Source organism: Saccopteryx bilineata, chromosome 3, assembly GCF_036850765.1.
Source record: "Saccopteryx bilineata isolate mSacBil1 chromosome 3, mSacBil1_pri_phased_curated, whole genome shotgun sequence".
Classification (NCBI taxonomy): Eukaryota; Metazoa; Chordata; class Mammalia; order Chiroptera; family Emballonuridae; genus Saccopteryx; species Saccopteryx bilineata.
Genome location: NC_089492.1, coordinates 201,367,638 through 201,381,027, shown reverse-complemented (window position 1 = coordinate 201,381,027; position 13,390 = coordinate 201,367,638). Strand labels below are relative to the sequence as shown.

The 13,390-nt window shown below is 44.8% G+C and overlaps 1 protein-coding gene across 3 annotated transcripts in view; it reads left to right on the top strand.

Moving 5' to 3' along the window:
• Nucleotides 1–13,390, top strand: part of SH3RF3 (SH3 domain containing ring finger 3) — a 188,481-nt gene that overhangs the window by 154,243 nt on the left and 20,848 nt on the right. For all 3 annotated transcript variants that reach the window (XM_066268547.1, XM_066268548.1, XM_066268546.1), the window contains one exon: nt 2,018–2,352. In XM_066268547.1, coding sequence (XP_066124644.1) covers nt 2,018–2,352 — 335 coding nt within the window. The remainder of the gene's footprint in view (nt 1–2,017; nt 2,353–13,390) is intronic.

The following is a 13,390-nucleotide window of genomic DNA, read 5'->3' as shown; positions in this document are numbered from 1 at the left end:
TGGACAACAGTGTGGTGATTGCCCAGGGATGAGGGAGGTGGAGGAGGGCACAGGGGAGACAGATGGTGATGGCAGAGACTTGACTTGAGGGGGGTGAGCACACAATATGCTGTACAGAGATGTGTTGTAGAATTAGGCACCTGAAACCTTTATTATGTCAACCAGGGTCACCCCAATAAATTCAATTAAAATTAAAAAAAAGTTATAGCAAGGCAAGGGGATCTGGGGTTGCAGAAGGGCAGGTGGCACTGTTCATTGGGATGGTGAGCACAAGTCTTCCCAAGAAGGTAGCGTCTGAGCTGACTGGGAGCTGCTGAGGGGGGCAGCCAAGCAGCTCTCTGGGGGAAGGCGGTCTGTGTGACAGAGCCAGGGGGCACCACGTGTCCAGGGTGAGAGAGCCTGCATGTGTGTGTGAGGAGCAGTCAAGAGACCAGAGTGGTTGACTGGAGGAAGTATGGGAGAGATTCAGAGAGGATGCCAGAAAAACCATGTGGCAGGTGGACTTAGAACTTTCTGGAATACCCTCTCTTGCTTTGCATGCGGTTTAGTAAGGGGATGTGTAGCATGGTGAAAGCTAGCTCGAGGTGGCGGTGAGTGGTGTGCGCCTTCAGCAGGAGAACCAAGAACTGGAAGCCTTGCCTGCCGTGTGCCTGGGGCCCAAGTGCAAATGCTCTTCCTTAGCTGAGCGTTACCTCCCGTCAAAGGGCTACTAAGCTTGGGTGTAGAAGAGTTCAGACAGCAGGGGAGAGGTGAATAAATGACCCCAGGAGTACTGGCCAAGTCCTGATTACCCCATGGTGGTTGTGTGACTCCGGTGGCTCTATTGATCTGTGTCATTGCCTGACCTGGTCTTCCTTTGAAATGAGGAGCTGTGTTGAGGGAGGATCTAGAGCCATCCCAAACCCTCAGTAATTTTTTTTTTTAAAACCGTGGATACACCTCCCTATGCCTCCCTTTCCTAGAATGAGAGGACAGGCTCCAGCATGGTCTTAGAGGAAGGGGTTGCTTTGCAGGGGCAGGTGGACAGGCATGTAAGTGCGTGCTCTGTCCATGGTGCATGTGGGGCTGAGATACTGCTTCACTGCATGTATATTTCCCCATTACTGAGTCCTCCATGTGTGCCACAGAGTCTGGTTCCAAGAAATAGCAACAGTGGGACATACCTTTTTCCCAGCTAACAAAGCAAACACACCTGGAGCTGAGTTGTGCAATGTTAGGGGGACACTTGGTATGAAGTCCTGTCTGCTGCTGCACCAGCTGTGTCTCTCTTCTGGGGCCAGGTGCTTCCTGGCTAGAACTCACTGGCCTGTAGGATGGCTCGTCCTCTCCCCTCCGTGTTTCTGACTTAGTAAGGAGATGGTTCTTCAATACTAACAGGAGCTGTCTTGGGATTCGTTTTAACACAGTACTGTGTTTGAAGGGAACTATCTGTTCAAGTGACAGATTTCTACAGATGACTTTCTTTAGAGTCCTAGCACCCTTAGGCAAGGGGCTGTGTCCATCCACAAGGCTCCTGTTATGTGTTAGGAAACTTGGGCTATGGTGTGCAGGCAGGGAAGGGGGTACCTGCTTCCTGGGTTGCGGGGGGCAGGGAGGGACATGCAGCACTTTGTCCTACAACTGGCACAGCTCACCTGGGCCGGGCACCACTTCAGAAAGAAAGCACTGGCACTGCAGTCTGGGAGCTGTTGATGGTGACGCCTCATGTGCAGGCGCCTCAGGGTTCTCTTTCAGGCCTGACCTCGATGAACACTCTATCAAGGGCAAGTGCATCGGCCTGTCACAGCAGACACTCCGATACTCAGCAGGAAACTGGAAGCGATGGGGAAGTGGAGTCTTGGTCCTAAGGGGAGGCAGTCTGTGCGTCCTTGGGGTGCTGGGCCTCGGGTCTCCCTGGGACGTGTGCCCAGGTCTGCAGAAGACTGGGTAGACTGTCCCAGGAATGGGTTCGTTGCAATTGCACAGCAGGTCGCAAACTAACCTCTCAACCCACTGTCTCTCCAACCCCTCACTCCAGCTGCCCACTGCTCTGCTCAGGTTCAGAACCGACCCACCGCCACCGTGTCGCCCCTGCGCACCCAGAACTCCCCGTCCCACCTGCCCATCGCCAGCCTCAGGCACCACTCCATAGTGTCCCCGCAGCACCTCCACCAGCCCCCAGCGCAGCCTGTCACTGGGGCCCAGTGCCCCCAGCCAGCCATCCCACTCATGTCAGCAGCATCAGCCATCACACCTCCTAATGTCACTGCCGGCAACCTCAGTGGGGAGGCTGAAGCAGGCACCGTCAGTGACCTGTCAGCCTCCAGCCCCACCAACGCAGGGTGCAGACCAGATGAGAAGAAAAATGAGAAGGTAAGTGGCCCGCCCTGGGCAAGCTCTGGCCCTGACCCAGCAGGTAATTGTAACTCTTCGGCACCAGACGCCAGGGTCATTTTGTACAATTAAGTTCTGAGGGTTGGCACCAGGCACACAGCAGATGTGGAGGCAAACCAACTAGCAAAGCCGCTGGTTGTGGAAGTGGAATTTAGACAAGCCTCAGGTGCTGACATGGTCGACCCAAGCCCAATGATGGCGTCTATGCAGGTCAGAAAAATTGTGTCTTCTCCTCTAGGTGCTTTAGTTCATCTATCGGGAAGTCATTGTGATGTGCTCATTCTGTCAGAGCAGCATTCTTCCTGCTAGATCCCTGCCAGCTGGTGTGGATGGGCATTGTAACAGCCACTGCTGCTGAGCGCTGAGCAGCCAATGCCTCCATCTCCTTGTGACGAGGATGCCTGGGCACCTAGTGCAGTAGAGTGGTTGCCCTGCTCTTTGTCTGCATGTCTGTTTGGAAACCTCTTAGATTTTGATCTGCTCCAGTGGTAGGATTCCACTGGGTCGCAGCGGATCAGCAGAACCGATACCTAATTTTTTGTTGAGTTCAGCAAACTGGTTAAAATGGCACTTGTCATCAAGGTTCTCTCTAAGGAGGGCACCTGAGCAGCTGTCCAATGTGTAAACACAAATTTACATTCTTTACTCTTTTTTAACATTCATCTGTGCAACAGTGTATTCTAAGCGCCCGTAGTAATGTTTGTTCCATCCATAGGTGAGAAAAATGGCAAGTGAGGATGCCAGTCAAGAAGCAAATATGGAAATACCTTAAATAGGTGTTTTATTGTTTTTTGTCAGGTATTATTTAATATTTTTATTAATATTTTAAAACTTTGTCTTGTACATAATCTAGTTTTGTGTACCTCTTTTATTGTTAAGTGTTAAATACGTGAAATAGTAAACTACCTTTCCGTATGTCTTTTTTTTTATATACTTAAAACAGTCATTAGCACAGAGAGCTGGTTATTATATTCTTTGAATCCCCTCCACCTGTGGCCTTAGGAAGAGATGTGTCTGGGTCTCGTCAGGTGGCAGAGGTGAGGGTGTGGTCCCCCCTTTGCTTGGACATCTTTCCTGGGCCTCTGAAATGCTAAGAAAAACATTTTAAAAAACGTAGGAAGGGAAGAGCCATAATAGCTCTAAACATGTCTGGTTCTTTGCCCCCAAATTCCCTGCCTGTGGCACAGGGCTAGCTCCAGTGTGGCTCATTACTGGGCAGGGTTAGCTTTGCAAGAATCAACCTGGAGAGTGACACTGTCACTGTCTTTGCCCTCCTGAGTGTGTTGCTAATGACATTCCCTGGGTGGGGTTTCCGGGGTTCCCAAGAGTGAGGCGCACAGAAAGACAGCCAGTGAACACTCACAGAATCAGGAAAGGCACCTAAAGAAAGTGCTCCCGGCGAGCAGTCTCTAGGAGATCCTCACACAGGAGTGCCCTGGAGTCACAGGGCCCCACTCTACAGGGTCTTTCGATGTCATCTGAGTGGAGAGGACCCAGCCCCTGACCAGCCTCGCTGTCCTGCCTGTGACATCCTTGAGGAAAGGTCACTCAGGTTCTGCTAGTATACCTCTACAGACTGAGAGCTCACTCTTTAATGAAAGAGCCTCGTCTATGGCTGGACTTAACCTTGATGCTTAAAAACTCACCCTCTTGTTGAGTCACAGTCTACAGTCAACACACATACATGCATATAAATGCACACTCAGACACACATAATACATGCATGCATACATTCACATGTATGTATATATATGCACCCCATATGTCCACACTTGTGTACGTGCACATACACTCACACACATAAATACGCATCTTGTGAGTTGATCCACTTGGGCAGCTCTGCCCCCTCCCAGTCCATTTCCTCTTCTGAAAGCAGCCCTTCTGCTATTTAGGCTTTTTCTAAACTATTTTAAGAGCAATATTAGGCTTGCAGAAAAAGTGATCAGACAATACAGATTTCCCAAATACACCTGTCTATATGCTTGCATAGTCTCCCCCATGATCAAAACTTCTCCCCAGTCCAGAGTGGAACCTTTGTTACAGTTGATGAGCCTCCACAGACACATCCTTACAGTGTCACACAGAGTAGTCTCACCACCCTAAACATTCCCTGTGCTCTGCCTGCCCACCCCTCCCTCTCCCTGTGGCTCGCAACCTCTGATCTTTTCCTCTATGGTTTTTCCTTTTTCAGAATGTCATATAGGTGGAAGGCTATACTCTAGGAGGAAAACTATACTCTAGGTGGAAGGCTATACTCTAGAACTGGCTTCTTTCACTTCATATCATACATTTTAGTGTTCCATCATGTCTTTTCATGGCTTGATAGTGTGTTTATCATTACATAATATTCCGTTGTACGGGTGTGCCATAGTATATTTATATCCGTGCACCTTCTGAAGGATTCTTGGTTGCTTCTAAGTTTTGGCAATTAAAAATCAAACAGCTATAAACATTTGTGTGCAGGATTTGTGTGGTCATGAGTTTTCAGCTTTTTCAAACAAATGTTAAGGAAGGTGACTGCTGAATCATATGGAAAGAGAGAATGTGTTAAATTTAGTAGATTGTCAAAATCCTCTTCCAATGTAGAACTGTTTTGCATTCCCACCAAGTCATAAATGAGACTTCTGTTCACTTCCTCGCCAGCATCTGGTATCATCATGTTTTGGATTCTCGCCATCCTGGTAGTTGTTTAGTAGTGTTTCATTGTTATTTTAATTTGCAGGTTCCTGCTGACATAGGATGTTGGACATTCTCTCATAGGCTTGTTTGCCTTCTGTGTGTCTTCTTTGGTGAGGTGCTCAGAGCTTTGCACTTTTAAATAAGGTGGTTTGTTTCCTGGTGGCTGAGTTTGAGTTCTTTGTGTACTTTGGGTAACAGCCCTTTGTCACATTTCCCTTTTGCAAATATTTTCTCCCAGTCTGTGTCTTGTCTTCTCATTCTATTCATGCTCTTTCACAGAGTAGTTTTCCATTTTAATGAAAACCCAACTTATTAACTATTATTTTCATGAATCAGATACCTTTAGTGTTGTATCTAAAAGTTGTTGCCAAACCAAAGATGTTCCCCCTACATTCTCTGCTAGGAGTTTTATAGTTTGGAGTTGTACATTTAAGTGTACACTAAGATCCCTTTTGAGTTAATTTTTCTGAGGAAAAATTAAAGGTCTGTATCTAGATCTCTCTTAGTCTGTATGTGGATGTCCAGTTGTTCCAGCATTATCTATTGAAAAGACTATATTTTCTCCATCATGTTGCCTTTGCTACTTTGTGAAAGTCTTTTGACTATATTTGCATAAGAGGTCTATTTGTGGGCTCTCTATGATGTTCCATTGAGCTGTTGGCTATTTTTCCAGTACATCCATCTTCTTAATCGCAGCATTATAGTAAGTACTGAAGTCAGTAGTGTCAGTTGTCCAACTTGGGTCTTCTCCTCCGATATTGTGTCAGCTATTCTGGGTCTTCTGCCTCTTCATATACACGTTAGAGTCACTTTGTCAGTATCTGCAAAATAACTTATTGGGATATTGACTAAGATTGCATTGAATTTCTATATATCAAATTAGGAGGAATTGGTATCTCGTCAATAGTGAGTCTTCCTATTCACAAATATGGAATATCTTTCCATTTATTTTAGTTCTTTTTAAATTTCATTTGTCAGAATTTTGATGTTTTCCTTCTATAACCCTCATACATACATATTTTGTTAGATTTATACATAAGTGTTCTGTTTTAGAAAATGAAAACTAATCTATAGTGACAGAAAGCAGACCGGTGGTTTCTTAGAGCCCGGAATAAACAAGCCAAGGACTGCAAACAGCTGGAGCAAGCATGGTAGTTCTAGCAACCAGCCTCTCCCGATGATGGTGACAGGTCACAGGCATGTGCACATGTCAAAACTTACCAAAGTTATCAAAAGAGTTAAGACAACACTTTATTTTTTTAAAAAAACAAACTCAGTATATTTTTTTGTGAAAATACACATTTCAGAGACTGATAAAAGAGTGAGCATAATTTGCATATTTGTTTTAGAAGCAAGACACCCCTTCGCTGTGGTTCTGCTTTGCCCCTGCCCCCGCCCCGGCTCTGACCACGCATTATGCAGTCTGTGTCTATGTCCACCCGACTCTGGCTGTGCTCTGATGAAGGGGCGCATCCAGACGTGAGCCTCCGAAGCAGTTTCTCTCACACAAAGCTGTACTTTGCCATTTGGCTAAAGTCACTAGTCCAGAGCCCCTTGTCCAACAACTCAGGCTGACAGACCTGCCACTGCCACCGTTGCAGCTGATGTGACAGACAGAAGGAGGCCTCCGGAAGGCTCCCCATGGGCCATTAAGTGTTTTAGCCAGAAGTGACAGGTGTCATATTTGCCCACAGATTCTCCCACAGCTCATTGGTCAGAACGAGGTGCATGGCCCTACCCAGTCTCAAGGGGTCAGGAAGGACACTGTTGAGCCGGGATGGGGTCTAGGGCCTTCCTTTTCCACTGGCCCCCTACCATATGAGCCTCCACATCCCCAGTAGGAAAGGGTAAAGTCACAGAAGATAAACTAACCTGTTCCCATGAATTACTCATCCTGCTGTTTGCAGGGAGCACTTGTTAAACCTTTCCAACATTGTCCTTGGCTGAGATCTTGGCCACAGGTGAACCTGAAGCCTGGCAGTACTCCAGGGTCAGAGTGTGGATCGCCAGTTATACACTGGGGTCTCGGTGGTGTGCTCTCTTCCTCTCCACCAACAGGTGATTCAGAGAAAGGCAGAGCATAGACCCATGGAATTTGTGGACCTACAGGAAGAAGTTCACCTGGACCCTGAGACCTCAGTGTTTTTCAAATCCCATCCTCTTCTCATCATCTTTATATGACAATAACAACCACACAGGACCTCAGGGTGGTGCCTCCTGGGAAAAATTTAGAAGCAGTTGCCAAATTAAGATTGGACTTGGATGAAAGCCCAAATCAGGAAGGACCCTTATTCAGGAAGACGCTTGTTGCCTGGCCAGGGTCTGGGTGGTGACCAGCAATGACAGTGGCAGCAGAGGACCCAGCTGGCCTTCTGAGCCTGCATCTCTGAGGTCGTCCTCAGGCTGGCATGCACCCCATATTTCCTGGAAGCAGCCTGTCTGTGTTAAGCACGCAAGTAGAAGGAGAAAATCAAAATTGCCCACAGAGTTTGCAAGCTGCTGTCAGAACCTGGCATGTTGTCAGCGCCGTGTGCTGATGGGAATGGTAGCTCCAATGTGTACCTGTGCTTCAGAAGGCACGTCCCCCACTAACGCAGGCTGCCCCTCAGTACATCACTGCCCAACCTGCTGCCTCTTTGTGGATGAAGTTGGATTCTATCCCTCTGTCTTGTTTCTAAAAATTCAGCAAGTACGTGAATTTGGCATACCTGTGTAATTAGTAAAGGGTCTAATATTTCTTGTGTCATTCCAGAAATCCTTCAGAAGGGTGCCACATGTTACAAAGACACTATCTGAGTGCCTTGCATTTAATCTGATCCTTTGTGGCAGCACCATGTGTGTCCCACAGAAAAGCCAGAGGTCTGTTGGAAATCAGAACACAAGGCAAATTTACCATAATTGGACAAAACAACTGCACAGACCCCCTGAGGGGAGGAGGGGCAGGGCTGTTCCAGTTTTTCTTATCTCTGCCCTTCTGGCCTTTTGACCTAATGGCCTTTGAAGCATATTTTTTTGTGTTTTTAGTGAGACAGATAGAGTCAGAGAGAGGGACAGATAGGGACAGACAGGCAGGAAGGGAGAAAGATAAGAAACATCAATTTTTCATTGCAACACCTTAGTTGTTCATTGATTGCTTTCTCATACAGTATGTGCCTTGATCAAGGGGCCCCGGTAGAGCGAATGACCCCTTGATCAAGCCAGCGACCTTGGGCTTCAAGCCAGCGACCTTTGAGCTCAAGCCATCAACCATAGGGTCATGTCTATGATCCCACACTCAAGCCAGCGACCCCATGCTCCAGCCAGATGAGCCCGCACACAAGCTGGCAATCTTGGGGCTCACACCTGGGTCCTCTGCATCCTAATGTGATGCTCTATTCACTGCTCCACCAGCTGGTCAGGCCTTTGAAGCAATTTTAAAAGAATTAATGCTCTGTTATAAATCTTACTGGGTTAGCAGGGCCTTCCTACTTCAATGGGAGGATGATGGCATTGGGAGGAGGTGACAAGAGAACAGGACACACATTCCTCAAGCTTCTCAGGTGCCAAGTCTGGAAAATCTGTAAAGAATTGCAATCTTATCATGGCCCTGGCCAGTTTGCTCAGTGGTAGAGTGTTGGCCCAGCATGTGGAAGTCCTGGAGTAGATTCCTGGTCAGGGCACACAGGAGAAGTGCCCATCTGCTTCTCCAGCCCTCCCATTCCCCTTCTCTCTCTCTTTCTCTCTTCCTCTCCCTCAGCTGTGGCTCAGTTGGTTCAAGTGCATTGACCCCAGGTACTGAGGATAGCTCCATGGAGCCTCCACCTTAGGTGTCAAAAATAGCTTGGTTGCTGAGCAACAGATAGCCCCAGATAGGCAGAGCATTGGCCCTTGAAGAGCTTGCTGGTAGATCTTGGTTGGGGTGCATGTGGGAGTCTGTCTCTTTATCTCTTCTATTCTCACTTTTAAAAAATAGAACGGCAACCTTAGCATGTAATCCTCCCTGTTTAACAATATTAATTCCAGTTACCCTGCCCCTACCCTGTGATAGTGTGCCATTCTTCTAGAAGAACTAGGAGGAGCACTCGGATGCCTGGGCTGGTCCCAGAGGCAGAGTAAGGTCTGTTGAAGCCCCGGGTGCAGAAGAAAATATTGGGCCCCTTACATTAGAAAAAAGTGTCAAGTCGGGGTTTTGTAGGGTCCTTCAGAAGTCGGGGCCAGGGCACGCACCCGGTGTGCCCACTGTTAAATCTGCCTCTGCCTGGTCCCACTCTGTGTCCAGGTTCTCCTGAGGACCTGCAGGTGAGACCTGACCCCACCTGGCCTGTGGCCTCTATCTTGGCTGTGGGAGCTGCGCACACTGAGTTCATGGTCACTTGGTCACGAGCAGGTTGGTGACACACTCAGAATACAGAGTGCTCTGGGAGCATCAGCTGCATTCCCCTCTGGACACAGGACCATGCAACGAGGTCTATGCCCTTGTGGTCCCTTGTCATGGAGGTAGAATAGCAAATGCAGAGGCGAGAGACAGCCTGAACAACAGCTGTGTGAGCTGTGGCCAGGCAGAGCAGAGAGGAGAGAAACAAAGTCTTCCTAGAATCCCATCAAGCTTTCAAAGAGGAGTGGTTTCCAAACGGCATGAGCGGCTTTTGGGAAGGGATAGAGGTGGGCAGGCTGGAGGCCAGTGGGGAGAGCAGGGTGTGGCCTGTCTGCTGCAGCTGCCAGGAGGCTTGCCCACCTGCCCCCAGGTTCCCTCCTTTCACTGTGAAGACTGCTGTGGAGTGGGTGGCAGTGAGCCTGTCTTGAGAGACCACTGAGCCTCTGTGCCCCCCCAAGTCTCTTTCCTGGGTCTCCTAACTGCTCTCTCTCTCGCTGCTCAAACTCCTCAACAGAGCTAACTACTTCTGTTTTGTTTTGTTTTTTGTTTTGTTTTTTCATTTTAATTTATTGTGTTTACATAGATTCTAGTATCCCCCCCCCCGAATGCACCGCCCCTCCCCAGTGTCCCTCCTTGTCACCCTATCCACAACGTCCTCCCCCCTTCCCTCCAGGATTATCCCATCCTATCATCCCCTTTCCCTCTGTTCGCTTTCCTTTTGGTCCTTTTGATCCCATCTCTGTCTCTATTCCATTCCTCAGGTCACATTATTCATTGGATTCCGAAAATGAGTGAGGTCATATGATATTTTTCTTTCTCTGCCTGGTTTATTTCACTTAACATAATAGTTTCCAGGTCCATCCATGTTGTCGCAAAAGGTAAGATTTCCTTCTTTTTCATGGCCCCATAGTATTCCATTGTGTATATGTACCACCGCTTTTTAATCCACTTGTCCACTGACAGACACTTGGGCTGTTTCTAGATCTTGGCTATTGTGAACAATGCTGCCATAAACATGGGGGTGCATTTCTTCCTTTGAATCAATGATGTGGTGTTCTTGGGATATATTCCTAAGAGTGGGATGGCTGGGTCAAAAGGCAGTTTAATTTTTAATTTTTTTAGGAATCTCCATACTGTTTTCCATAGTGGCTGCACCAGTCTGCATTCTCACCAGCAATGCAGGAGGGTTCCCTTTTCTTCACATCCTCACCAGCAATTATGTGTTCTTCTGTTAATGAGCACTATTCTGACTTGTGTGAGGTGATATCTCACTGTGGTTTTAATTTGCATTTCTCTAATGATTAGTGATGTTGAATATTTTTTTATCTGCCTATTGGCCATCTGTATATCCTCTTTGGAAGAAGTGTCTATTCATTTCTTTCGCCCCCAGTTTTTTGAGTGGATTGTTTTTCTTCCCAGTGTTGAGTTTTACAAGTTCTTTATGAATTTTGGTTATTAACCCCTTATCAGACATATTGTCAAATAAGTTCTCCCATTGTGTGGTTTGTCTTTATATTTTGCTCATATTGTCTCTAGCTGTGCAAAAGCTTTTTAGTTTGATATAGTCCCATTTGTTCATCCTGTCCTTTATTTCACTTGTCCGTGGAGATAAATCAGCAAATACATTGCTTTGAGAGATGTCGAAGAGCTTACTGCCTATGTTCTCTTCTAAGATGCTTATGGTTTCACAACATACATTTAAGTCTTTTATCCACTTTCAGTTTATTTTTGTGAATGGTGTAAGTTGGTGGTGTAGTTTTATTTTTTGCAGGTAGCTGTCCAGTTTTCCCAACACCATTTGTTAAAGAGGCTGCCTTTATTCCATTGTATGCTCTTACTTCCTTTGTCAAATATCAAAAGTCCATAAAGGTGTGGGTTTATTTCTGGGTCTCTGTTCTGATCCATTGATCTATATGCCTGTTCTTATGCCAGTACCAAGCTATTTTGAGTACAATGGCCTTGTAGTATAACTTGATATCCGGAAGTGTGATACCTCCTGCTTTATTCTTCCTTTTTAAGATTGCTGAGGCTATTCATGTTCTTTTTGGTTCCATATAAATTTTTGAAATATTTGTTCTATATCTTTGAAGTATGTCATTAGTATTTTAATTGGTATTGCATTGAATTTATAAATTGTTTTGGGTAATATAGACATTTTAATGATGTTTATTCTTCTAAACCATTTTGAGGTTTCCCTATATTCCCACTTTGCTGAGAGTTTTGATCCTGAATGGGTGCTGGATTTTATCAAATGCTTTTTCTACATCTATTGAAATTATCATGTGGTTTTTCTCCTTCCTTTTGTTTATGTGATGAATCACATTGATTGATTTGCTAATATCGTACCAGCCTTGCTTTCCCAGAATAAATCCCACTTGATCATGGTGTATGATTTTTTTCATATATTGCTGGATCCAGTTGGCTAATATTTTGTTGAGGATTTTAGCATCTAGATTCATCAGGGATATTGGCCTATAATTTTCTTTTTTGTGTGTTGTCTTTGCCTGGTTTTGGAATCAGAATTATGCTTGCCTAATAAAAGGAGCTTGGAAGTCTTCCCTCCTCTTGAATTTTTTGAAATAGCTTGAGAAGGATAGGAGTAGTTCTTCTTTGAATATTTGGTAGAATTCACTTGTGAAGCAATCAGGCCCCGGGCTTTTGTTCATTGGGAGTTTTTTGATAACTGTTTTGATCTCATTTGTTGTAATCGGTCTGTTTAGGTTTTCTGATTCTTCCTGATTGATTTTTAAAATCTTATATGTTTTAAGGAATTTGTCCATTTCATCTAGGTTTTCTAATTTTTTGGCACACAGTTCTTCATTCTATTTTCTTACAATTTTTTTGTATTTCTGTTGTGTCAGTTGTTATTTCTCCACTCTCATTTCTAATTTTATTTATTTGAGTTCTCTCTCTTTTTTTCTTGGTGAGTCTGGTTAAAGGTTCATCGATCTTGTTTACCTTTTCAAAGAATCAGCTCCTGGTTTCATTGATCCTCTGTATTGTTTCTTTAGCCTCTATGTAATTTATTTCCGCTTTGATCTTTATTATTTCCTTCCTTCTACTACTTCTGGGCTTTACTCGTGTTCCTTTTTAGTTCTTTTAAATGCAGGGTTAAGTTGTTTATTTGAACTTTTTCTAGCTTCTTAAAGTATGCCTGTAATGCTATGAATTTCCCTCTTAGTACTGCTTTTGCTGTGTCCCATAAATTTTGAGTTATTGTATGCTCATTATCATTTGTTTCTAGAAAGTTTTTTATTTCTTCTTTGATCTCATTGTTAACCCACTCGTTATTTAATAACATGCTATTTAGTTTCCAAGTGTTTGATTATTTTTCAGTTTTTCTGTTGTGGTTGATTTCTAGTTTCATGCCATTGTGATCAGAGAAAATGCTTGATATGATTTCAATCTTCTTAAATTTGTTGAGACTGCTTTTTTGCCCTAACATGTGGTTTATCCTTGAGAATGTACCATGAGCACTTGAAAATAATGTATATTCTACTGCGTTAGGGTGAAAGGTTCTGAAGATATCGACTAAATTGAGTTGATCTAGTATGTCCTTTAAGTCTGCTGTTTCTTTGTTAATTTTCTTTCTTGAGGATCTATCTAGTGATGTTAGGGGGGTATTGAAATGCCCTACTATTATAGTATTGCTCTTGATCTTGCCCTTTATATCCATCAAAGTCTGCTTTATATATTTAGGTGCTCTATGTTAGGTGCGTAGATATTTATACTGGTTATATCTTCCATTTGGATTGCTCCCTTTATCATTATGAAGTGACCTTTTTTATCTCTTAATATAGCCTTTGTTTTAAAGTCCATTTTGTCTGATATAAATATTGCTACCCCAGCTTTTTTTTCATTTCCATTTGCATGAAATATTTTTTTTCATTTTTTTACCTTCAGTCTATGTGCATCTTTTGTTTTAAGGTGTGTCTCTTTAAGGTGTGTAGACAGCATATGTATGGGTCCTGGGTCCTGTTTTCT